This window comes from Balearica regulorum, chromosome 4, assembly GCF_011004875.1.
Source record: "Balearica regulorum gibbericeps isolate bBalReg1 chromosome 4, bBalReg1.pri, whole genome shotgun sequence".
In the NCBI taxonomy this organism is placed as follows: domain Eukaryota; kingdom Metazoa; phylum Chordata; class Aves; order Gruiformes; family Gruidae; genus Balearica; species Balearica regulorum.
Window position 1 is genome coordinate 68,000,205 of NC_046187.1, and position 25,306 is coordinate 68,025,510.

Sequence of the window (25,306 nt, forward strand, 5' to 3'; positions counted from 1 at the left end):
ACCTGTACAGCCATTCAAATCACCTTGGCAAGACAAGCCATGCGAACTATTGAGAACTTCGGCTAACTCCAAAATCGCATCCTGCCCCCCCAGTGCATGCTGCAGCTGCACGGTGGGTGTGAGCTCTTGTGTGCTGCTTAAAGCAAAGCCTGTGCAAAACAGAGTTAAGGGAAACGAGTTCAAAACATAGCTTATAGACGTTACCTCTCTTATGTCTTCATTGCCTTCTTTGATGTTCTCTGTTGCACCCACAACTAATTGATGGATATTGTCAATATCAGTTTCCTATTAAAAAAAAATAAAATTGAGAGAGTGATGAACGTTAGGGAAAACCACCTCCAAGGACTTGGGGAACTCAAAAATCAAATCTGGTATTGTTGACATCTTAGTTTCAATGACGCAGAGGTATAGAGGAGATTAAGTTGTCATTTTGTTACCTGTGATTTTATGAGCCTGAATGGAGACCCCAAGATGAAGAGGAAGTCTCCTATTTATGGAGGATCAAATCTAACTTAAGTTACGCCAGCTCTTTCGGAAGAGGTGCTACCATTTCCAGAAAAGATGCTATTAAATAACACATTTAACAGGAAGCTCATTCTGAGGCAGAGGAATCACTAAATGATTCATTTTCCATTCCCAGTACATACTGATAAGTAACAACCGTAAATATCTTGATTTTGCATTTGACAAACAAAAATCTTTTTCTTCACATTTGTGTCAAAGATTCATTAATCCTGTGTTTATGTCTCGCAACCAAGACCAAAATACCCCCAAGAAAATCTTCAAGCTGTATTTGCAGCAGTATTAAGTTATACTAACCTGTTGTAAGACTTTTTCAGTGAATATCTCTTGTAATCTGGAGATTTCCACCACTTTTCCTTCAATTTGCCTTGGCAGAGAACAGAAATACTCCATTAGAAACTAGTGCAAAAACTTGCTCTTGCAGATTCAGACTCTCCCAGCCGAGACGTGGCTGGAAGACAACCAGCCCCCAGTGATGCGCTGGGACAGGCACCCCTGGCAGATCTCAGCTGGCAGCCGTCACTGCCAGGGCTTCACCCAGCTTCTTCCCTTCAGCTAACCACGGAATCCGGGTGGGCCCAAGTAGTTGATGTTGACATACCCTTCTGGTATGCTGCTATGAAGTGTGGAATTCACCTTGCCTGGTACCAATAACCTAAAAGTAAAGCTCTAGCTTGAGTTGAGCACTCAGGATTTCTGCGCAGCAAGCGGAGAGCAAATGGCACCTCTGCTCTGGGGTCAGTGATTGCACCTCCCCTGCTGCTCTCTGTACATGCAGCGGACAGCACAATACGAATGAAAAGCTTAATCTTCTAAAACTTCAGTAGGTGAGATAGAACATAAAATAGCCATATGTAGCCAGTAGTATTTTGGACAGTTTGTGTGTCACCCGGAGCCATTCCTTACACTGTGGGACAGCACAATGTATGAACTCCTACAGTTTGTTTCTTGGGCACTCCAATCTGACAAGTAACAGAAAACTGTACCTGACTTCATCAAAGAGATTATTCATTTCACCAACAAGTCTCTGGTTCTCCTGTTCAAACTGGAAGAAGGGAAGAAGGAAATCACACGTGAGTTCACATGCTTGGACTCGGGGAACTTCCCCCTGATCAACCAACTTCCACCCTTCCTCGCAATCTATTTACAACATATTTCAACTAAAAAGATCAGTAATTACTAATACTGGCCTAAATAAACAATATGAGTCTGCTTATTTGTAAGCAGTCACTGTAACACTTGTCATTCTCCTCCCATTAGTGAAACAAGCCCCAAAATAACTTGAAGATTTTGCTCAAGTTACTTTGCAGTAAGGAAAAACACAGTGGATGAAATCTGTCCTTTTCATCATTTTAGATACTTGAGCGAGGAAAGCTTTCATGCTTGTGAAAGCACACAATTCTCTTCATGACATCTCTGCACTGTCATTCATACTATTCATGTACTGCCTATGGCATGAAGTTAAGAGCTTTGAGATTTTGCTACAATATGAAATATTTTCACATCCCTTACTTCATACTTCACAAATGCACTGGCTTTAGTTATTCCAACAGATGTCTTCCATTTAAAACTCCTGAGTAATCAATGAAACATTTAAATATACTTTTAGCACTACATTTTTTGAAATACAAGCATGAATAGAAGAGTTTATAGAGGAAAATAGGCTTTGACTTTTTAGATGTACTTAACTGTCAGATCATTTGGGATTCATTTCAGAACAAGCGATGTGCAGCAAGTCCAGTGACACGATTTGCCGAAACAAAATCTGCACTGCCCCAGTGCGGCTGAGAAAGGTATCCCAGTCTGTTGGAACCTGCCTGGTAAATACCGTGTTTTAGGACATACTGAGCTGGGATTCTCAGGGCTCCTGGAGGAGTTTGATCCCGCAGCCCGGCAGCCAGCCGTGGCTGGTTAAAAGCCCCAGGGCCTCGTGGCCACACGCATCCCTTGGGCAGCTCCAGCCAAGGCTCCTGCCATAGGGATGGCAGAGCTCCTTGTATCGGAAGGGTCACAAGCCCTATTTTGGGGGAGGGAGGGGAAGCTTATTCAAAGTATGCTGCCAATCAATTCTACACAGCCAAAGCCTCAGTAACAGCTGGAGCTCTGTGGTATGGACACAACTGACTAATCTTTGCGCTTTTCTCACGAAGCTGGGAAAGACCCGGACTATGCGGTTATACAAAATAGCACAGAGCATATACATTTCTACTGAAAATACCACCTGCTACATGCCTCTGACAAACCCGAGTGATACATGCAGCGGTGCAGGACTCAGAATGCAAAGAATTTGACAGGGGATCTGTGCAAGACAGTTCTAGTTCAGTTCTAGTTCAGTTAATCTCCTTATTTTGAACTAGCCTACATAACACACTGGGATTTTGGCATAATTCAATCACATTACAATTTCATTAGCAGTAACAGTGCAGCAGTCCTCTCAGCCATCTTGCAAGGTCTCGTTATCCTTTTTAAGACAGAGCAGTGTGTTGTCAAAGATGAAAATGCCAACAGTGTGGTGCTGCTTACAGGTCAGACTTGGCTTTCGGCTAGTGCAAAAGGAATTGCTTGCTATCTGAGCGTATGCCCAACACGTAAGCTTGCAAGAAAAGGAGGAACTGCTGCTCAGAAAAGACAGTAAGTATTTGAAAACATCTTGTGTAAAAAGCAAAAGGAAGGAGGGAGAAAAAATCTGAATCAGAGAATTACGACAGCAGCGAAGGTCGTGTTACATCAGTGAAAGGGAAATGGGTATTTTGCTTTTAGAGCAGCACTGCTGAAATAACTGAAAATGGAGCACTTAGTCTTCCAAAGCAGTTTAAACAACAACGTAGTTAATCAAGATGCAACGTGAAAATTAGCGGCTATAATGTGACAGAGTTCATCTGACCCACAGCTTCTTTCACAGAGCCAGTCCCTAGGAGTTTGTACATTGACACCTTGTACTGCTGTGTGTGGTGACCCTGGCTCACCACTGTGCACCCCTGTCCCAGACACACCACAGCATCTCTATCCCAGCTCTTCTAAGAGCTTCCTTACACAGCTTGTGCAACTCCTTATGCGCACTGCTTCAGCTGCTGATGTATGCATCCATCCCTTGAAACCATCCAGAATGTTCCATGTGAAACTTCTGCCATATCAAATACTTTCATAACACTAACACAGAGAAGAAAAAGTGTGTATACTATTCAGGGAGCAGTGAAAAAGATCTAGTGCAGCCACTGAGGAATTTGTCCTGCTCCTCTCTCCATACACACGCAGTCCTAAGCAAGTGCTGCTGCTCATCTGATTTCACGGCATGACATTTTAGCTCACTAACCACTTTCCTCCTCAGTGTTCCTCAGTGTCACCACCAGCCCAGATGACAGGGCTGCCTTAAGGGAGAGTGGATAGCTGGAGTGAGACTTCCGCACTGCCACAGAACAACACAGAAAAGCAAGAGAACAAGAAGAGGCAAGCCACTTTTCATACCCTTCACCTTCACTCCGTCTCACGCCCCACACCATCGGCACCATCCCCTCACTTTGTGCTGTAATGTTTTTCCATCTTGCTTCAGGCCCATCGGGGCCTCAGAGTAACACTACCTGACTTTCTGCCAACAGCAAATTAAATGTCAACCTGCACAACTTCAGGGGAAATGGTTACGGTGTTAAAAAATGAGAAAACTAGGTTTAATTTAGCAGAAGTGAGCGTGAAATGACAGGTATGTTTAAAGAAGGGTAACAGTGAATCTCATTGAAAAAGGTTTGGTCTTCTGACATAGGCAATGTATGCCATGAAGAATAATGAAAAATGATTTTGTATTTCTTTTACAGTACACATTTCTTTTTGTACTAGAGGTTCACTATCTACGTGATTAGCAAGAACAGCTTTCCCTCCTTGGTTAATGGGCTCAAGAGAGTTCAAGATCACAGACGAGGAGGGGGGCTGTGGGGCAGAGTCCTTGGGGAAGGAGCCCAGCCCCACGGGTTGAGGGGGAACAGAGAGGAACATACTGTGCAGCTCCCTGGAGTCCCACTGATTTCCACCCTAAAGATCCAGTGGTTTTGTTAGATAAACAAGTGCCAGCATTGCAACACATTCAAATGTCACTGTCACTGCTGCCTGTAGTGTCTCCTTCCACAGAGCACTTGTTAACATGTAATTGACTAATACAGTGATACTGACTTCACAGCGGTGGCTGGTTAAAGGTGTTTCATCACCGCACTCCTCTACGTTCACAACGCTGCATGTCTCTGGTTTGAGTGGAGTCACCTCAGAACAAAGCCAAGGAATGAAGCAATAAAACAGAGCCACAAGATTTAGCACTGAGTTGGCTGGTTGATCCTTAAGTGGCTAAACTGGGCCAGCAAGCTCTAATTGTTTTTCTGACTTCTGTAAGGATAAGTATTTCTGCACAAATATTCAACATCAATAATTCCCTATTTTGCTGCCTTAGTAAAACTGAGATAACTAATTTAGAAGGCAAATTTTCAATAATGAAACAGTGAATGATTTTAATCCCTTACAAATAGCACAAATCCACTTGAGAAAAATACTCTTTAAAAAAAGTCCCTTTGATACTTAAAACCCTCCACTGACACGGATTGCCTTTTAAACTGCTAAATGATCTTTGCAATTTGAAATCATGGCTGATGGGCCGCTTGACACAGACAGCGTTAAGATATGCTAAAACAGTCAATTGAACAAAAGGTTAGAGCGCAGAACGCATCATATCCCAGTGTGTCACAAAGGGATTTACATGATGGGAACGTAAACCAAACTCCAGCGATCAGTATAGCTCAGTGATTTATGGCTTATTAAAATAGCCTCTTTTATGACAGTTCTGTTACTAAAGTATGGCATAAAGTGACAAACTGCTTAAGATGTCTAAAAATCTAATGCATAGAAGAAATAATCACAGTTCTTTTTTGTTATCTCATGAGATAAGTCATTATATGTACTTTACCTGAATTTAAGACAAAAACAAACAGAAAATATGAAGTCAGGGAAAATTAGATTTTTCACAACTCAAACAGCAGAGCCAGATTTTTTCCCCACTCAATGCAACCACAAGACATCTGCTCGCAATAACTATAAAAACCATTAATATACCTGTACTCAGGGTTATAAACCGAAATTTATTGTGCAAATCATACAATAGCCTGCAACTATTTTGAACAATGTAAAGCTCTCTCCTTTGGGTAAAGTACTGATAGAAATTGCTGCTGTAGCACTAGGCTAGGGCTTTAATTCATTATTTTACCCACAGGAAGGATCACAGAATCACGATTGAGAACTGTTAAGTATGATTTGACACAACACATTCCAATTTAAAACCAACACAGCAGTTTCTACACTGTAACCCACCCTCTTCTGAGAGCTGCTGGGTTTTCTGAGTAACTTAAATGCAGTTGGTCCCTGCTTCACAAATCAAACATTCAAAAAGTAGAAGTTAACTTGTCTGTAATAGCAAACGTAATGCAGAAGAGGAATTTGAGTACATTGACTAAAGCTGTAAGGGTTTGTTACATGTTTATAAAGACCTTTGATTCCTGCATTAAAAGCACAATGAAGTTATTAAATACTGCCAAGTTAGTATGAAGGATTTAGGTGAGCAATGAAAAAAGCAATGCACATTCAAATTTCCTAGTTACACCTATATTTACACCTGGGACCCAAATTTACCTGAAAATTAGAATAATGGCTCCAGTGACTTTAAAGTCTGTTAAGATTGACATTATACAGTATCCAACTTTTACTAATGAAGGCCAACTCTTAGCTGTAACCTTCCTCAAAAATGCACTTTCACTGTGCAATAGTCACCACATACATCCCTGGCCTTTGTAAATTAGCTAATTATAGTGTTCAAAAAACAAAACAAAACAAACCAACAACAAAAAATCCCCAAACCCTAAAAAATAAAATAATCATGGTTGGTCCACAGAACAGAGCGATGGCTTGCTCAGCTCTGACATCAGCATATTGGTGGCAACATTTACATTTGAAACCCTGCTGTGTACATATACGTATTACACCAATACACAACTGTTTAGTTTGACAACTCCAATAATATGCAATCCAATGGTAAAAAATGACCTGACAAGAAACGACCCTGATTGGGAGGCATTAACTATAACTAGAAACAATCAGCATGAATGCTGACTCACTTTTGTTTTAAATCATAATAAAGGCAGACTCCTTCCAAGGCATAATGCGGAAGTAACTGATGCTGGTTAAGTTTTAGGAGTAGTAGAAAGCAAGCCTGTATTTCTTCATGACAGTGTGAGAAGCACAGACTCATAGTCAGCGTGAGAAGCAGCTGAGACACAGAGAGCCCTGACTGCCGGTGGTGGTACTGTCAGCCTGTGGCAAGGTACAACAGGAGGGAACAGCTCTGGCTGAGATCAGAACCACAGCAAGATTCAACAGGAGATTCAGACACCCAGCTCAGAACCAGCTTTCTGCAAAACTTAGAATAAATTATAAGCAGAGAGGAGGCTGTTCTAGTGGTGTCTGCCCTTTGTATGCTTTATCCAATTCTCATTTTCTAGTATCTTAGTACTAAAACACAAGTACTGAGAATACGTAACAAAAATAAATTTTAAATGTAAATTCACACATGGAAATTTAAGAATAAACTATGGCACAAGAGCGGTAATAATATTTCAGTGTATTTATATATATAGGACTTCAAAGTATGTTATTTTTATTTTAGTAGCATTTTGATTTTCTGCTTCTCCAATAGACTAGTAAATTTGTCTCTCTTTTCCCAAGGAGCAGACTAATAAACTTAAAGCTGAGATCTACATTTCCAGCACAAGTCATTTTTCTAGGCTTAATCATGGCACTGACATCAAGGCACTGTTATATACTGTACATTTTCTTGCAAACTATAGGCAGAACTGTGTAAGCTAATAATAAGGACATACTATAATCTGAGCTAAAAGTTTAATTTGGAGCATCAGTGTTACCTTTATACCCCTTTTCACAGGAAGTGCAACTCCTGAAAGCACAACTGAAGTAAATCAGTGTAAAACAACCAGTAAAAGTTTTAAAATAACAACAATAATAACAATAATAATAAAAAAAGCATTGCACAGAAGAGCTCTGAATGGGTTAAGAATAATAATGGATTTTTTAAAAACGTCTGTTGGTTCTCCCCCAGGAAGAGCTGTCCAAATGCCTAATGAGAAGTTTAGGAGATTTAGGAGTCTAGAAACCCTTTAAAGCATTAAACTATGAACACAGATTTTTCTCTTAGTTCATATAAAAGGATTTCATGAAAAAGAAATGTAGAGTGTTCTCAAAGTACCATGGCAAGGGATGTAACATGCTTAAAACTTAATTACAGTGTGAGGCCTACAAAAAGCAATCCAACTTACTCATCTCTGATGGGAACAATGATGCATATTTTGTTCGGGAACATCTCTAATCACTGCCAAGGAAGCTCCACACGTTCATACCGCAGCAGCCCTTTGCCTTAGTAAAGCTCAGCATTTTGAACACTGCACGTCTACTGGCTAGTTATAAATCAGGTTCTTTCTTTATATAAAACAAGGCAATGTGTGCTAATGTAGAGAGGTTTTCTATGAATTATGAGCCATGTTCAAAACAATAAATTTTAGAAATATCGAAAAGTCTAACAAGTAGTCAGAAATTATAACTATGTCACAAATTTTATATCAGTTCAACTGTAAGCAGAATTGGGTCAAACAATATATAAACATGCTGATAACACGGAAATGCACAAAAGGTAAAATTCATGAGATTCTGTTGTGACAGAAAGGTTGTAGCTATTCCTTCTAGTAAACCAATCTGATTTTGATAATAAATAAAAAAAAAGAATAAAATGAAGTATAACTTCATAGTTAAATACTGTAACTATTCAAGCTGTGTTCTAGAAATAGTCCAAGTAAAAAATGGCCAACATTTATTTTTTCAGAAGTTTCGTAATGCTTTTCCTGATGTTGCCTTGACTTCTATTTTTTCCTGACTAAAAAAATGATTAATAATTGTAATTTTAAAAACAATTTTAATTTCAATTGCTCAAACAGAGTTGTTACTAATTTCACGGCTCCATGTAAGTATTTTGTAGCAATTTTAAATATTAGCTGCTACCAGAAGAACCAGGAAGCCATATGCAAAAGCTGTATCTTGTTATGGCATTATCCTGAATAAAATGAAAATGAATTTGGGTGAATCTGTACTTTTTTAACACATATGAATACAGCAGAAAAATATAATAAAATGGACACAGACACAAGATATACTTACCATTTGTATTTCTTCAGGTGACAGCTCATCTTCACCTTTGCCATCCCCCCATAATCCGAGGTTACTTTGAGCATCAGGCAGATTCCTATCTGTAAAAGAAGCACCGAACACTTGAGACAACACAGGACACTGAGTACTGAAGTGAAAATAATTTTTCACCCATTTCAGAACCCTGATGAAATTGTTATATGTCATTTGCCAGTAACTGAGTTTCACCCAATATTTACAGCACAAAACTACACCAATAACCTTTAACTTGTAAACTGTGACCAAAGTCGACACTTATGTTTGATTTTGCAAACTATGAGGAGTTGCACTAACATATTGACAGTGAAGGATGTAAAACAACTCACAATACACTGAGACACATGTGGTGGGTTTGCGTGGCAAGGTTTTGGTAGCGGAGGGAGGCGTGGGGCTACAGGGGTGGCTTCTGTGAGAAGCTGCTAGAAGCTTCCCCTGTGTCTGACAGAGCCAATGCCAGCCAGCTCCAAGACGGACCCACTGCTGGCCAAGGCCAAGCCAATCAGCGCCTCTGTGATAACATATTTAAGAAGGAAAAAAACAGGTAGAGAGAGCTTTTGCAGCCAGAAAGAGGAGTGAGAAGATGTAAGAAACTTTGCAGACACCAAGGTCAGTGCAGAAGGAGGGGCAGGAGGTGCTCCAGGCGCCGGAGCAAGATTCCCCTGCAGCCCGTGGTGAAGACCATGGTGAAGCAGGCTGTCCCCCTGCAGCCCATGGAGGAAGGATGAGGGGGTGTAGAGATTCCACCTGCAACCCATGGAGGACCCCATGTCAGAGCAGGTGGAGGCACCTGAAGGAGGCTGTGACCCCGTGGGAAGCCCACGCTGGAGCAAGCTCCTGGCAGGACCTGTGGATCCGTGGAGAGAGGAGCCCACGCCAGAGCAGGTTTGCTGGCAGGACTTGTGACCCCGTGGGGGACCCACGCTGGAGCAGTCTGCTCCTGAAGGTCTGCACCCCGTGGAAGAGACCCACGCTGGAGCAGTTCGTGAAGGACTGTCTCCCATGGGAGGGACTCCATGTTGGAGCAGGGGAAGAGTGTGAGGAGTCCTCCCCCTGAGGATGAAGAAGCGGCAGAAACACCGTGTGATGAACTGACCGTAATCCCCATTCCCCGTCCCCCTGTGCCGCTGAGGGGGGCGGAGGTTGAAGCCGGGAGTGAAGTTGAGCCCGGGAAGATGGGAGGTGTGGGGGAAGGTGTTTTAAGATTTGGTTTTATTTCTCATTCCTCTACTCTGTTTTGCTTAGTAATAAATTAGATGAATTCCCTCTCTAAGTTCGGTCTGTTTTGCTCGTGACGGTAATTAGTGAGTGATCTCTCCCTGTCCTTATCTCGACCCACAAGCTTTTCATTGTACCTTTTCTCCCCTGTCTAGTGAACGAGGGGAGTGATAGAGCGGCTCTGGTGGGCACCTGGCCCCCAGCCAGGGTCAACCCACCACAACTTGTTAGGCACAAAATATGGCAGCATTTGTCTTTTAACAGAAGAAGACATACAATTTTCAAAGTGACAGTCTATATGCAAACTATTATCTTCCAGTGAGACTTGACAGAACCACCAGCTCCTCAGTCCAAAAAAAGTAAAAAGAGAATCTCAAAGACATTTTGAGCAAAGTTCACAGGACTAACTCGATTTCCTCATGCTGTTCAAATTGCATATTACAGTGGAAATCCTCCAGCACGCTGTGCAAGCGGTCTTCCTGCATAGAACAGGAATCAGAGTCGATCTCAAACTCACCTTTACACATCATAGCTGCTTCACTGATTTCAGTAGTACCTCCCCTTTGATTAAAGCTAATCATCTGCATAAATCTTAGCAGGAGTTGGGTATAAAAGATCTTGAATGGCTATTTCTGGGATATTCCTTTCTGGAAGATTTATTTTTAGGCTTAATTATATACTTCTGATTATAGACGAAGAAGTTAGAATGGGAAAGAAAATATGCTACAGGAATCTACTGTTTCTGAAGTTGCTCTGGCATCAGTGTTTAACATCCCAACGATAAGGCTGCACTCTTGAGAAGGCCTCTTCTCCCCACTGGCTGTGACAGTTTTACAAAACCCAAAAGAAAGATTTGCGCCACCCCACAACAGATCAAAGCTGAACCTGCTATGACTTACCAGATGCCGGTTGCAAATCAAAATACAGAAAGATTTAGGTTTTACTTTTCCATAGACTTCAGACTTTGTATTTATCCCAGTCCATTTTTTCAGGCATTTATAAGTATTTTCATTTGGTTTGTTATAGCCTTCTAAACCTAATTTTTTTCAATTGCATAAGCAGCACTGACACATCATCATTCAGATACTGACTTGTCTTGGGAAGCCTCTGAAAGGAGTACTCCTATTTATAAACAAATATATGAAAAGGATTATAAGGAGAAATTTTCCCCTCTATCCTTCACTATAATATTTGTGAAAACTCTTGAAAGACAAATATTAAAAAAGAGCATTGTTGAATATGTCTCCTTTATAAATGTATATTTTGCTTCCCAACAACCAAACCAGGACGTACAATGACAGTGTTACAAATTAGAGATGTGGATAAGGAATATAGCACATTTTAAAAAAATAAAAATACATCTTTCTTACAAGTAATAAGAAGTAAAAGCAAGAATATCATAAAATCATAGAATGGATTGGGTTGGAAGGGACCTTAAAGCTCATCCAGTTCCAACCCCCCTGCCATGGGCAGGGACACCCTCCACTAGACCAGGTTGCCCAAAGCCCCATCCAACCTGGCCTTGAACACTTCCAGGGATGGGGCATCCACAGCTTCTCTGGGCAACCACTTCCAGTGCCTCACCACCCTCACAGTAAAGAATTTCCTTCTAATATCTCATCTAAATCTACTCTCCTTCAGCTTAAAGCCATTACCCCTTGTCCTATCACTCCATGCCCTTGTAAACAGTCCCTCTCCAGCTTTCCCGTAGGCCCCCTTCAGGTACTGGAAGGCTGCTATAAGGTCTCCCCGGAGTCTTCTCTTCTCCAGGCTGAACCACCCCAACTCTCTCAGCCTGTCTTCACAGCACAGGTGCTCCAGCCCTCTGATCATCTTCATGGCCCTCCTCTGGACTCACTCCAACAGCTCCATGTCCTTCTTGTAGTGGGGACCTCAGAGCTGGACTTTAATATATTTAAAGATTGATAAGAAAGGATTAAACTTTATGTTTTCCATAGGGTATCCTCAGTATTTCAAGTCTATTTCACAGAAACACATAACTTATAAGTACATTGGTTGCCTAAACAAATATCAAAATTATAATTAATTATTTACTGGATTCAAAGAAAAGAAGATAATTAGTTTATGGAGCCAAGGAAAAAAAAAAGATATATTCCTATTTTATCCCAGAGGAATTAATTACTCTTAGGCACTGCTAGCACTGTTAAAAAAACAGCACCTGTATCCAGTGTGATTGCTAATACGCAAATATACTTATTGTAAGAGGTAAGCAAGAAGCACGTCTCTCCCCAGGGTTCCTCCTGTCACTGCGGTACATTTCTGGCTACTGGGAAAGTTGTTCTGCAGCTTTCACGGAGCTGACATTAATGCTTTTCTACAATTCATCCAGCAAAAGCCAAACCACATTTCTCTTGCAAACAGAGAAGTAGTTAACGCATGATGGAGATACAAAGTAATGATCAAATCCTCTGAACCCTTTTCTATGCTGAAAGGAGACAGCTGCTAAGCATGTGGACCAGTTCAAAAGCTACTCATTATTTACATTTATTTCCATACACTAAATGTCAAATTTGTAATATGCAAATAAATACTGTCAGCATATAAGCAATCTCCAGAGAGACTATTTTCCTGCCATGAGGCACGTCCAGTATAATTCTAATGTAAACAGGTGCTTTGCCTAAAAACAAAAGTAATCACATTTTGCTTTGATTTCTGCCAAAAAACCAGACAAAACCCAAGTTGTGCTTCAGCATGCCAAGTGGGATGTTCAGCTGTTCATCATAATGTTCAAATTAAGGACAGGACCACAAGCTGCTCTCAGAAGAACTCTTTACAGCTGAGATACTTAACACAAGGGACCCAGGCACACTGATGATGGCTAACTCATAAACACAAATGATCACCATTCTTTAAACCACCAACATCCTGAGGATGAAACAGTTTATTTCTAAATGCCATAATTTGTCCAGTTCCTTAAAAATTTGGTAAGTTACTAAAAAAAGCTATAAGATTTAAACTGAGCTTCTTGTTTCCTAGTCATCTCCTTCATGCTATTTCCATGTTTCACAGCAATCTACCAGTGAAGTCACAAGGCTGATTTCTATAAGCAGCAGCGACCAACACTTACCCTTATGTGAGGAAGCACAGGCCATGTGCATTTACAAACTGTTTCAGACAGATTTATTTTGATATACAAGTTTCATAGTTTTCTCAAAGACTAGTCAGCAACCCCTTATAAGTACTGCATCAGCATCACTTATGTGACAGGACCCTACTTTCTTATAAAAAATTAAAACATAACCTAATAAAAAACCTGGAGTTATCAAAAATAACATGCAATAAACAAGAAGCTTCATTTCTGTTTATTGCAGTGGTTTGCTGTGTCCAAGGCAACCATAGAAGAGTGTTTTCCACAGCATGGCACAGATTTTTGAAGCTAAAAATTGTAATGATACTACATGGTGGGAGTGCACACTTTCAGAGATTGCGGAGACATTCAGTAACAAGGAGAGAGCAGAGGGCAATGAAGATGCTACTACACTGCTGCTTCTCTGCTGGCACTAGCTCACAGCTGCGAAACACTGATAACGCGTTAAGGTGAAACTCATCTATGTGCCTGTGTGCTGCATCACTTAAGACATACTATAAAAATGTAGTAAGCACTAGAAACGACACATAATCAGAACCTTTACTTCTTACAATAAATACAGTGTCAGGAAAAAAAAAAGCATACTGATAGCGCTGCAGAAGTACAAACAGGTTAGGAAGATAAGCAATGCTGTATCAGAAAATGAAACCATTCACACACCGTGAGGTAATTCAGTATTAGAGTCTTCATCCAGAAATGGAGTACCCACGTCACATGAATCCACCCTTTGCATAGCCCCTAAAGTCACCAACCAGAGGAACTTTACTCTTTTAACAAAAATCACCAATAACTGATTAGCAGAATAATATGGCCATGTAGTGCATTTCTTCTACCTTGATGAAGTATTATCCTAATGTAATGTCATATTTCATACAGTTTCTGTTTCTCTCTCTAAAAAAAAAAAAAAATCACGCTGTAAATCACAGGGTACCTTGGACTTCTCCAGGCAGCACAAGCAGCAGAACTCAAGCCAGGGACAGCAACTCAGAATCACGGAAACAAGATTTCTCTTTAGGTATGAAACCTGAAATCACCTGCATAGTGGTGGTATTCTGAAAGGCACTCTGCAACAAAGTTCTGTCAGTGTACACATCCCAGGACAGACCAAAACGGCAAAGAGAAGGGACTTGCATTCCCTGGCCTCAGAAGGAGGCTACCAAGGAATCAGAAGCAATGTTCCCAAGTCCTGTCAAGAACAGCACCAGCTGAAATGACCCTGGGGTCAGAGATGCTGCTTTGGATTTCTGGCTCTCTCCTGCCCACTGGAAGATGAGATGTAATGCTTCCAGCAGGGAAGCTCAATGCTGTGGAGAAGAACATCCCCAAAACTACTGGAGCTCGCCAGCCAGTAACTTCCCCTCTATGAACATATTCTACCTTTGAGTTCCTACTGCAGAAGTGTCCAACTCAAGGCCTCTGTGCTTAAAAACTAGAAAATGTTCCCAGAAAGTTGTTCAGCTACTTTCCAATTCCTTGCCGTTAATGAAAGGAATGTGGAAAAATCAGACAGATGTCAGAAGTAGATGGATATTGATAAAAAGAAATAAAAAAGAAAGCGTTCACAGAGAATTTTTTGAGAGGACGAGGAATGCAGCAAGGCATAAGACATTTTTAGCTGGTTGGAAAAAGCATGTCAAAAAGTTTAAGATTGTGCTTCCTCAGTCTCACAATGTACTTCACAAAAGCCTGATCAACTCAGGGAAGATGAAAATAGAAGAAATGCAAGTCACAGGAACAGGCCCTTATACTGTGAAGGAAGTACTATTGAACAGACATGCCTTCAAAAAGTGAAATCTAACTATGTTTTATTCTTACCTTTGCTTTCCTCAGCAGAAAGCTTTTCTTCAGAATCATCCACAGGATTCTGTGAAGATTTTTCAGGGGAAAGAGGTGACTTGGACACATTGCTCTGCTCAGGTTCAAGTCTGGACCTAGAAGCAAAAGAGCTATAATTTAACTCACCCAGGCGAATTTCTCTAAAATGACAAGAACCACAGATTAAATTTGACACTTTAACTCTTACAAACTTCACATTAAGGATTTCCCAGTCAAGATACAAAACGTACTTAGCAACTTTCACTGAAATATTATTACAAAAGCAAAGAGAGCATGGCTGGGATTGTTGAACAAAATACATTACATGTTCAGAGTTGAGGATAATTTTGAAGGCTATAGCATAAAAACATGGACATTTTATTAAACTTCCTTTCAAAAATCCAGTGTATTAATATATATATCTTTTTAAAAAACCCAAACCAGCCAACATTTTGGTCATACTGAAAATTCTTTTTAGTAGCCATAGCCAACACCACTATTTCATTTTTTTCAAGTAATAATTACAATTTTACTTTATATTGTCAATTATCATAAAGGAAAAGTAAGAACATACAACAGAATTAGCTTTTTCCTGACACTAGTATTTTTATTTAACTAGCTTTAAAGAATAGTTTAACCAGGATGAAAGTGATCCTTACCTTATCTGCCAAAAGACACAATAGACCATTTAGAAGCAAGGAAAAGAAAAATTGTTTGTAGTGGACAGATACATACTACATCTAAGTCCCTGCTATATAATTTTAATACAAAGGCAATGAAAAAGTGAGAAGCATATTCGGTGATTATATATTAAGTACTTGGCAAGTATGTTTCGCTGTGGCACCAAAAAAATTTAAAATTAGTGGCAACATATTTTTTCCAGTAAACCTCTGTGGTTTATTGTTATCTACAATGAATTCTGTAACCGCTCCGTAGCGGACTGTTAAACGTTTAGCGTTTATGCTGTTCGGAAAGCTAAAAAAAAAAACCCCAAAAAGAATGAACTAAATCACCTGCTGTGCCACCTTCATCACTTCCTCCACTCTCAAATATAATCCAGTTAATCTCATTATGATCTGCAATCTTCCCCTGCTGCTTAACAGAAGGTGTTGCATTTTGTCTTCCTCTCCTCCTTTGTATTGTGTCTAAATTCTAACCCATAATTAGAAAATTCTCAGAAAAACAGAATATAATGCATTAGTCATCACTGACTGACTACGTTAAACAAGAAAAAACAGTACCAGGGAACCTTTTGTAGTTTTAAAAACTCTGCAAGTACTGGGCTTTTGGTAATTTTACAAAAAAGAGCTCCTCTCATCTCCTCCCTCTCGAGTCCCAAATTTGCCTAATAATGAGGAAAAAAAGACTTATCAGGTTGTCCATGTAGTTCAAATAATAGTTCTGATATTAATAAAACATCAATTCCCCAAATAAAAATATCAGCTTGATTTGAATAATTGCATACATAATTCACAAGATGTTCTAATGAAAAAAGTTTAAAATTGAAATGAAATTTTGAATATGAATAAACCAAAACTGAAAACCACAACCAAGTACCTTTACAGGAAGAGCTGCTTGTGTTTCTATTTCTCAACTTTTCCTTCTGATAAATTAGCCCTATGTAATTTGCAGAACTTTTTAATCAAAAAATACAAGTTAATTCATAAAGGCAACTTATATAAGAAAATTATAACACTCAGGCAATTTTTTGAGGAGCTTAGGGTGTTTATCAATATAAAAGGAAACACGATGAAGTATATTTCTGCTGCAAACCTTTCAGTATTGTCTGGTATGCACGTATTTTAAGCTGGCTAAATTGCAGGAAAGAAGATCTGCACTAGGATTAATTTACTTTTAAATAAATGTATTCCTTTATTGTTTGTTGTCCTTACTTTGCACAGTATGCTAATGTACAAGTTTTCAATTAAAAATGAACAAAATGCCTGGGATGCACTATTTAAAGAATGCCTAGTTCTTTTAAGTGATGAACGCGTTCTTCTTATCACATAAAGCGTCTGTTGAAATCCTTGGGGAGGTTACGAATCAACTAGTTGAAGGCATATGAAAAAAGATAATTTTTCTTCCAGTCATCATAAAGATTGGTTTATGGCCTACGATTTATTTAAATTTAATTTTAATTTAAATGACAATTTAGCCATTACATCACATCTACAATGCATACAGACTCCACCTAGTCAACATCTGTTTCCGAGTTCTTCCATCCATAAAAAGAGGCAGAGAGGTATCCTCCAATATTACATAAAAGGACTGCATCTTCTGGGTTATTTTTTAATGCCTTATAGCTCTTTAATTAAGTGGTATTCCAACTTCTGAAATAGCTCTTTCATTGCTCCATGTTTAACATACATGAAATTAAGCTGTTTTCTTTGTTTAGTCATCTGAGAAATCTTGGAAACAATACTATAAGAGTACAACAAACAGAAGAGCTGGAATTTGTTAGCCAATTCTCTAACTTCAGGAACTATGCTATTTTTATTTGAAGTTTTTAGCGTGAAGGACACTGATAAGGTTATGGATTTTTACACACAAAAAAAATATCACACCGTTTATTTCTGTATGTTTCTTCTGAAAAGTTATGGGCGTTACAAAAATACCAAATGCCTTACTTTTCTATCATTACTTCTTACCAAATTTCAGAGCCAGTTTGGAGTATTTTGTTTACTTGGTTTTGGCTTGTACTACTATTAGGTCTCAGGAGGATACATCTGAGTGAATCTAATTGGGCTTAATCATACTGAATCATTCTGAATAAAACGTACTTATGGATTTCTGAAAACATCTCTCTAGTTTCAATGTAAATAGCTGGTTGAGCCAAACACCAAACTGATAAAGCAGCATCAAGTCTTGGAAAAACACTCAAGAATTTATTTATTGATGCGTATGTTCTAGAATTTGTTATTTTTTAGTTAAAATGTACATAACAGAACTTAAGGTTAGAATTCAAATAATGCAGATTGAGAAGACATGGAAAGCCTTTCAGCTATTAAATATATTGCAAACCTGTTAATTCTCCCTGTCATTCTTACACTTGAGAGTATGCAGAAAAAGAACTGAAAAAAGGTATGTTTTCTGACACTTGACTAAAACAAAAAAAAAACCCAACCCCAAAACCCAACCCAAAACAGATGAAAAAGCCAGCAAGCACATCATCTTTAACTTCTCCTAGACATTTTCAACTCTACATTAGCAGCCTGAACATATGCCACGATAAGAAGCAGAAACTCTTTTGTTTCAATTAAAAAGTTACATACAAGATTTTTGTCGTGTTTCTACTTGCCATGAAGACCTGCCATCTCAAGCAGCATTTATTTACAACATAATCACTTGCTTTAGCAGAAAGATGGTGGCTTAAAAAAAAAAAAAAAAGAAAGAAGAAAAAAAAGGCAAAAAGAATAGGAGAGAAGAGTGAATCTCTCTTGTACCTAAACAGACAGTATCCTAAATAACACCTTTGAGACATATAACCAATGTGAAGGATTTCACATTTATGCAGAATATTACTTAGTGGGACAGACAAAAATATTTTGTTGCATTTGTAGAAGTCCAATAGGTATGTTAACTCACATTCTACTGCTTTGGTCCTTTAGTCTTCTACATAAATGGAAACTACAACACTATAGTGGCACTCTGCCATTTACAGACTTAACTTCACATGCCAGAAGTGTAGGAGTGCCCTGGAATGCACCTGCTGACAGCAGAAGTTGCTCATCCAACTACAGATTTCAATCTCCTTAGAATCTAAACATGAATAATAGTTTTGTTGAATGTCCTACAAATGAAAGGTAAACTATTTTTGACAGTACTCACAATCTCTTCTTATCTATCACTCGCTTAACTCGGATGGCTCTCTGTTCAGAATACAGCTTACACACTCCTGTTGAGGATAGCAGTACACAATAGGTTAGAAGAGCATTATTTCTTTCTCGGAAAATGCAATCATTCGTTTTTAACCGTTCAATAATTACTAAGTACTTTTTAAGTAATCTTCAATGAAGTCCAAGACAGCTGTTCTGTGCTCCTTTACCTGAGCAGACTGGACACCCTTGTGTGCTGAAATACAAAAGAAAGATAAAATATAGTCTTTTAAGTTTTTACTGAATTACACTGAAATTTGCATTTTCAGTTGATAAGCAAGTCATATTCAAGAGCCTATTAACATTTTATATGTGTTATATAGTAGTATTAAATTTGAAATAGTATTTGGAACATAGCTATATTTAAATATAGGTTCTGAAAACAGCAAATCATTACAACAAAGCAAAAGCTTAAAAAACTTGTGTCTTAAAATATTTATGTTATTGACTTGTTACATATGCCACTGAGTCACATTATGTCAATTAAATTTCTAAACAAGAATAGATGTCACCAAGATAAGCATAGCAAAACAGATCTAGAGACTTAACTTGCACAAAATATTTGAACTTCTAACATTTTTAATTCTCCAGTATATAGACTATGTGTAAATATTTGGGATTTATTGTGTCAAGCATCCTTTTAATTCATATATATTAATATTTCTTATTTTGATACTATGAAGTTCCTATGCATGACTGACTTGCAATGATTCTGAATAATGCTACAACTATGTTTAGATGGCATTTCAAAGCTGATGAAAATCATTGGTATATTGATAAAACACATACACACAGAGCAAGTCAACTTGGAAATGGCAAAACAGAAGTTCTCTCCACAACTTTCCTAAGGCAGTGTTGTAAAGGCATGATCCCATACTCAAGCTGGTACTTTATCAGGGCTCTGTTAAAGTTATTCGATTATCTCAAATTTGGAAAGATTATACTCGTAATACCTTACAGTTGGACAAGCTAGAAAGACACAATCATTGAGTTTAGTTCAGGCCTCTGTGCCACACTGCAAAATTACTACTCAAGTAGCAAATATTTAAGACTATCTTTTTTACACTTGCTAATTAGCATATTTGAACAAATTAATAAAATTTCATGCTCTAGCTTCTCCTTCCACTAACATTATAGAAAATTAAGTACAGTACTAATCAGTCAATGGGATTACACAGGTGCAAACAAAGAGGCAATGAGACGTCACCAATCTCTTTCCAAAAGCATTTCAGATTCACCATCCAATATTCAGCATTATATCAGCCTTTATCCATAACTAAGAAAAAACATTTAAGAGTTGCTCCGTTTACCTTCTGTTCTCAGCTGATGAATGGCATCGGCACATGTCCTCATAAATATCTGAGCATCTTGATCTATCTGATCACGCTCTGTATCTGTCATCCTCACATAGTCAGACATAATATGGCTGAGAAACAAGACAAACTGTCATTTAAGAAATCCCCAACATAATATCTACAAGTACACATCTTAGACCTTCTCCCCACTCACCATCTCCACAGAAGCTCTGCTGCAACACTGATTTTCACAGAAAAAGAAGTAAAAAGTACAATAACCATCACTGAGAAAAATGCCAACTTCTATAAAGCTGAGATGTTTTTTTAAAACATTTTTGACTAGTAAGAGATGAAAAAGCAATATATCCTACCATCTCGTACATGATCAAATATTGAGCAGATAAGGAGAAAACACAGCTAGAAAATTTATGGTTACCCTCAGTACTTATTCCAATGAAGCATTTTTCAATTCTAAAAACAAGTAGGATAAAGGTGCAGATCAAATGTTGAAAGAAATACAAAAAAATTGAACTTACTTTACTTAAATGTGTGTTTTCATTATCCTAAATACTGAGCTTCATTTTTAAAGTAGCTGTGCTATGAAATCTGTGAGTTCAAACCACAGTAAAGAACAACACTGGAAAATAATGCACATTTTTAATATCAAGTCATTGTAAGATTTATTAAAACCTGTTCCAATTGTTTATTTCTATTTTAGATGATACATTATTGTATTTAATATTTTGTAATAGGATTAATATATCTTTCTGTTAAAAAATGTCAGTAAAATATTAACACACTTAATACACAAAAGCATACTGTATAACTGTATTTAACAGTGTTTCCACAGCCATAGATGACAGGATGATAAAACTTGGCTACAGCAGCTTATCCTATGTTCATCTTAGGCTTCCTGATGATACAGTCATCACAGTCTATTATATTTGCTTTTAAGAAAAAGGAAAGAAAACCTCATTTTAATTTCAATTTTTATTTATCTGTGCAAATTTCCCCACTTGTTCAAGGTATGTATAATGCAACTATATCATGCAGTAATACAAGTAAAAAGAAGGTATCTTCAGTTTGCAAAGCTCGTCTGCTACACTTAGAGATCTCTTGCACACTTCACTGCAACAATGCCAAATCTTCCCTGTGTCTGCTTCAGTCCCTGTCACAGGAATGCCTACAACCAATTCACATCACCCCACCTCATCATCTCTCATCACCAACGAAACCACCAGTTCCTTCCTCTACCTTCAATGTACTGTCAGCGTCGGTCCCCAGATCTCCTCCACAAAGTTTTAAGCGTACTCTAATGTCCTTGAGCATTAGACTAAAACCTCTTCATTCCCATCCCATGTGACTGGTTGCACATGAAAAAAGCAGCACATGGTTCATCTGGCTTGAAAATTAGTTTCTGCTTACTGGCCAGCTAGTACACAAGCCCAGATTAGCCAGCAAGCAGTACGACAAACTAATTAGAAGTAATATTCTGTGTCTTGTTTGTTTCCAACACTGTCATGTATTTGACATCTAAATATCAGGGCTTTTTTCTTCCCTGTGGTTAAAACTATTCTGAATGTTACTATTTTTTATAAGTCACAGAAAACTTACAGAAAAGTAGTCATAAATAGCGTTTCTACTTACATTTTACTAGCTGTAACCCTGTCCTTTGGTCAGGACAGATGGGTTTCATAAATTTGTGGCACTATCCCTATCACAGCTGTAATCAGTGATCTTCTAACCTATAACTCTAATTTGTACTCTCTGCAAAAGCAGCGTCTGAATGATGAAAGACTTGAAAATGTCCGATTTTAGAGACATCTGATGAAGAGGCTTTCCACAGCTTGGTCAATATGACATGTTGATAGTTACAGATGCAATGTAAGATAGCTCATATTGTTAAAGATATTAGGACCTCTCCTCCACCCCCTTTGCACAGCCCATATAGATGGGGCTTTTTATTACTAGTCTGTGGCATAAGCAAGTTCTCAGCATGTGTAAAGCCACAAAATCCATTCCTACACCAATCTCTGCACATGCCCAGACAGAATGGGACCATCAAGATCATCTGGTATGGGATAATGCGTAACATCGTTCAGCGAGCCCTGCCTAGAGAGTTACTTGAGCATGTTAATGCACATAGATTAACATGGAAAACAAGGACGGAGTAACAGCTTCATGATGGCCCCTTGATGAAGCAAAAAAATCTCCACTCTATTTCAGATTACAATAATAAGTTCTAGCTGATCTACTACTGAACAGACTATAAAGTTCTTGTCTTTATATGTCTAGGTTCTTGTACCCTGCCAAGCTTTGTGGTACTTGCAGAGTTCTATGCTTTCCATGCACTTTTTAACATACAGGGCTAAAAAAAGATTACAAAATGCAAACCAGAAATTTCTTTTAAATCAAAGAATCATAGAGTGGCCCACGTAGAAAGGGACCTTAAAGGTCATCTAGTTCCAATCCCCTGCCGTGGGCAGGGACACCTTCCACTAGGTCAGGTTGCTCAAAGCCCCATCCAACCTGGCCTTGAACACTTCCAAGGCAGAAGACATCCACAACTTCTCTGTTCCACCCTCACAGTGAAGAATTCTTCCTAATATCTAATCTAAATCTACCCTCCTTCAGCTTAAAGCCATTACCCCTTGTCCTGTCACTACATGCCCTTGTAAGCAGTCCCTCTCCAGCTTTCCTGCAGGCCACTCTAGGTACTGGAAGGCTGCTATGAGGTCTCCCTGGAGCCTTCTCTTCTCTAGGCTGAACAGCCCCAACTCTCTCAGCCTGTCTTCACAGGAGAGGTGCTCCAGCCCTCCGATCAGCTTCATGGCCCTCCTCTGGACTTGCTCCAACAGCTTCATGTCCTCCTTGTACTGGGGACCCCAAAGCTGGATGCAGTACTCCAGGCGGTGTCTCATGAGAGCAGAGGACGAGAATCACCTCCCTTGACCTGCAGGTCACGCTTCTTTTGATGCGGCCCAGGACACGGTTGGCTTTCTGGGCTGCAAACGCACACTGCCGGCTCATGTTAAGCTTCTCGTCCACCAACACCCCCAAGTCCTTCTCCTCAGGGCTGTTCTCAATCCATTCTCCACCCAGCCTGACTTAGAAATACATATGAAAAAACTGCCTCCAGCACGCTTTATTTTTTACTGACAGTGTAACTAGTAGTGATATAGTGATACACTGAGAATAACTGTAACAGCTTTAACACGGGGAAACAAGTTGTTCAGTTACTTTTCATAGTTGCTAATACAAAAATATGGTAGATCAAATTCTTAAATAGGAATTTCACAGCTTCAAAGGTAGCAAAATACAGCTTAATCCAGTAAAAAAGAAATAGAATACTTTTCCTTTTATAACTGCTTACAGCTTACATAGTGTCTGGTACTGGTGCTTTTGAACAAGAGCTGGTCAAGCCACTTGGAGGCAAGGATACCTGAAACACAACCTGCTTGGGAAGGCAAGAACGGAGTCATAGAATAACATCCCATTATGCCAAAACACATATGGTATCCACTAGTACTAACAGGGTACTGAAGTCCCCACTGCGCTCCCCAGTAAATCTGCACATGGAAAACATACTGAAAATCCATCTCATCACCATATTCTAGCCTTACCATAAAAGGAACCATTCATTTAAAAAAAAAAAAAAACAGGCCAAGAAAAAAGCAAAAACACAAAAACCCCCAAACCCAACCAAACAAAAAAATCCAGCTGTGTCCTATATGTCAGAGATACAAATACTTGCTCAGAAGTGCAGTGGCAATATCACAGCAATGAGCTGACACATCATTAAATCAAGAAAGGTCAAATGAACTAGGTTTTTCAGAAGCAACCCAAGACACACACTGGCTAATACACGCAGATAAAGAAGGGAGAAAGGAGGAAAATAAATTATTCTAGATTTTTATCCTAATCAATAGGAGAAAACTTCACGAGAAACTTGGGCTGGAAGGCAACTTGCATTATTTCTCATTTTTAAGAGGGTGGGTGAAAAGTAAGATAAAGACAATGGCCATCAAGTAGGCAGACTTCAATCACCTAGGAAAATTAGTAGGTTAAATTGCATAGAAAAGGGAAATCTAAAAAGGAACAGAAAATAATTCAGGTGAACTAGTAGTTTTCACATAGAAACGACAAAATAATAATTTGCAATTCTGCCCTTGATGAAAGGGTAAGAATAGGCAATGCAGTAAGAGATCAACTTAGCTACTTCATGAGCTCTTCATTGAGCTCAAAGGCAAAAAGCAGAATACAGAAAGTGCAAATTATGTCCAATTGCTACTGACAAATCTAAGGGAACACAGCATATAGGGACACAATCAGAAAAGGGTCAAGGGCAGGATGAGACACAACTGGCAAGGGATGTCAATGATAACAAGAGATTACTCTGAAAATATTCGTAAGAGAAACATCTAAAATAGGAAATACATCAAATGAAAGGATGTATCCTCACTGTCAAGAACTAGGGGAGAATAAGGAAGTGCTAAGTTGATGAAAAGATGAAGTGTAGCAACTATTTTTAAAAAATAGGGTTAAGGAAAAAATAAAGAGGAGAAGACTTATAGAGCACAGCCTAGGAAAACACAAGAACAAACAATCAAACAATTTTTAAGCGCTTAGGAAAGAACAAAAAAAATAATCAGTAGCCAAGATGTATCAATAAGTCATACACAGTGTAATTTACTTCTGGGATGCAGTAATAGGTCTTACGGATGGATGAAAAGCGATTACTGCTATATATCTTCTCTTTAGTGAGGCTTTTGTTACCATCTCACATGACATTCTCATAAGCTACCAGCAAATAAGTCAGAAGAAAGAAGCACCATGTGGATACGAAACTGTTTGAAAAGCTGAACTTGGGAGTAGTTACATACAAAACAGAAGGACACACTGAGTTGTGTTCCACAGGGGTTCGCCCTGAATCTGATACTATTTAATACTTTCATTAGCAACTCAGGCAGTAGAATGGAGTATACACTTATTAATTTGCAGAGGCATAAAGCTAAGTGGATTAAAACTGTATCAAGAGAACAAGACTTCAATTCAAAACAATACTGCCAACTTGGAGAAATGACACGAAGAATTTGAATACGGAATGGTCAGAGGCTCTTTGTTGCAGCAGGAACAATTATCTGAACCCACAGAGAATGGGAACAACTGATTAGGGAATAGTTCTTCAGAAAGTCATC

General features: G+C 38.8%; 1 protein-coding gene across 2 annotated transcripts in view; it reads right to left on the bottom strand.

Moving 5' to 3' along the window:
• Positions 1 to 25,306, bottom strand: part of STX18 (syntaxin 18) — a 73,006-nt gene that overhangs the window by 2,441 nt on the left and 45,259 nt on the right. For both annotated transcript variants that reach the window (XM_075752497.1, XM_075752499.1), the window contains exons 3-10: positions 20,124 to 20,239; positions 18,932 to 19,009; positions 18,767 to 18,833; positions 14,939 to 15,054; positions 8,773 to 8,861; positions 1,509 to 1,567; positions 820 to 889; positions 205 to 285 (exon numbers count right to left, since the gene is read on the bottom strand). In XM_075752497.1, the coding sequence (XP_075608612.1) occupies positions 205 to 285; positions 820 to 889; positions 1,509 to 1,567; positions 8,773 to 8,861; positions 14,939 to 15,054; positions 18,767 to 18,833; positions 18,932 to 19,009; positions 20,124 to 20,239 (676 nt within the window). The remainder of the gene's footprint in view (positions 1 to 204; positions 286 to 819; positions 890 to 1,508; positions 1,568 to 8,772; positions 8,862 to 14,938; positions 15,055 to 18,766; positions 18,834 to 18,931; positions 19,010 to 20,123; positions 20,240 to 25,306) is intronic.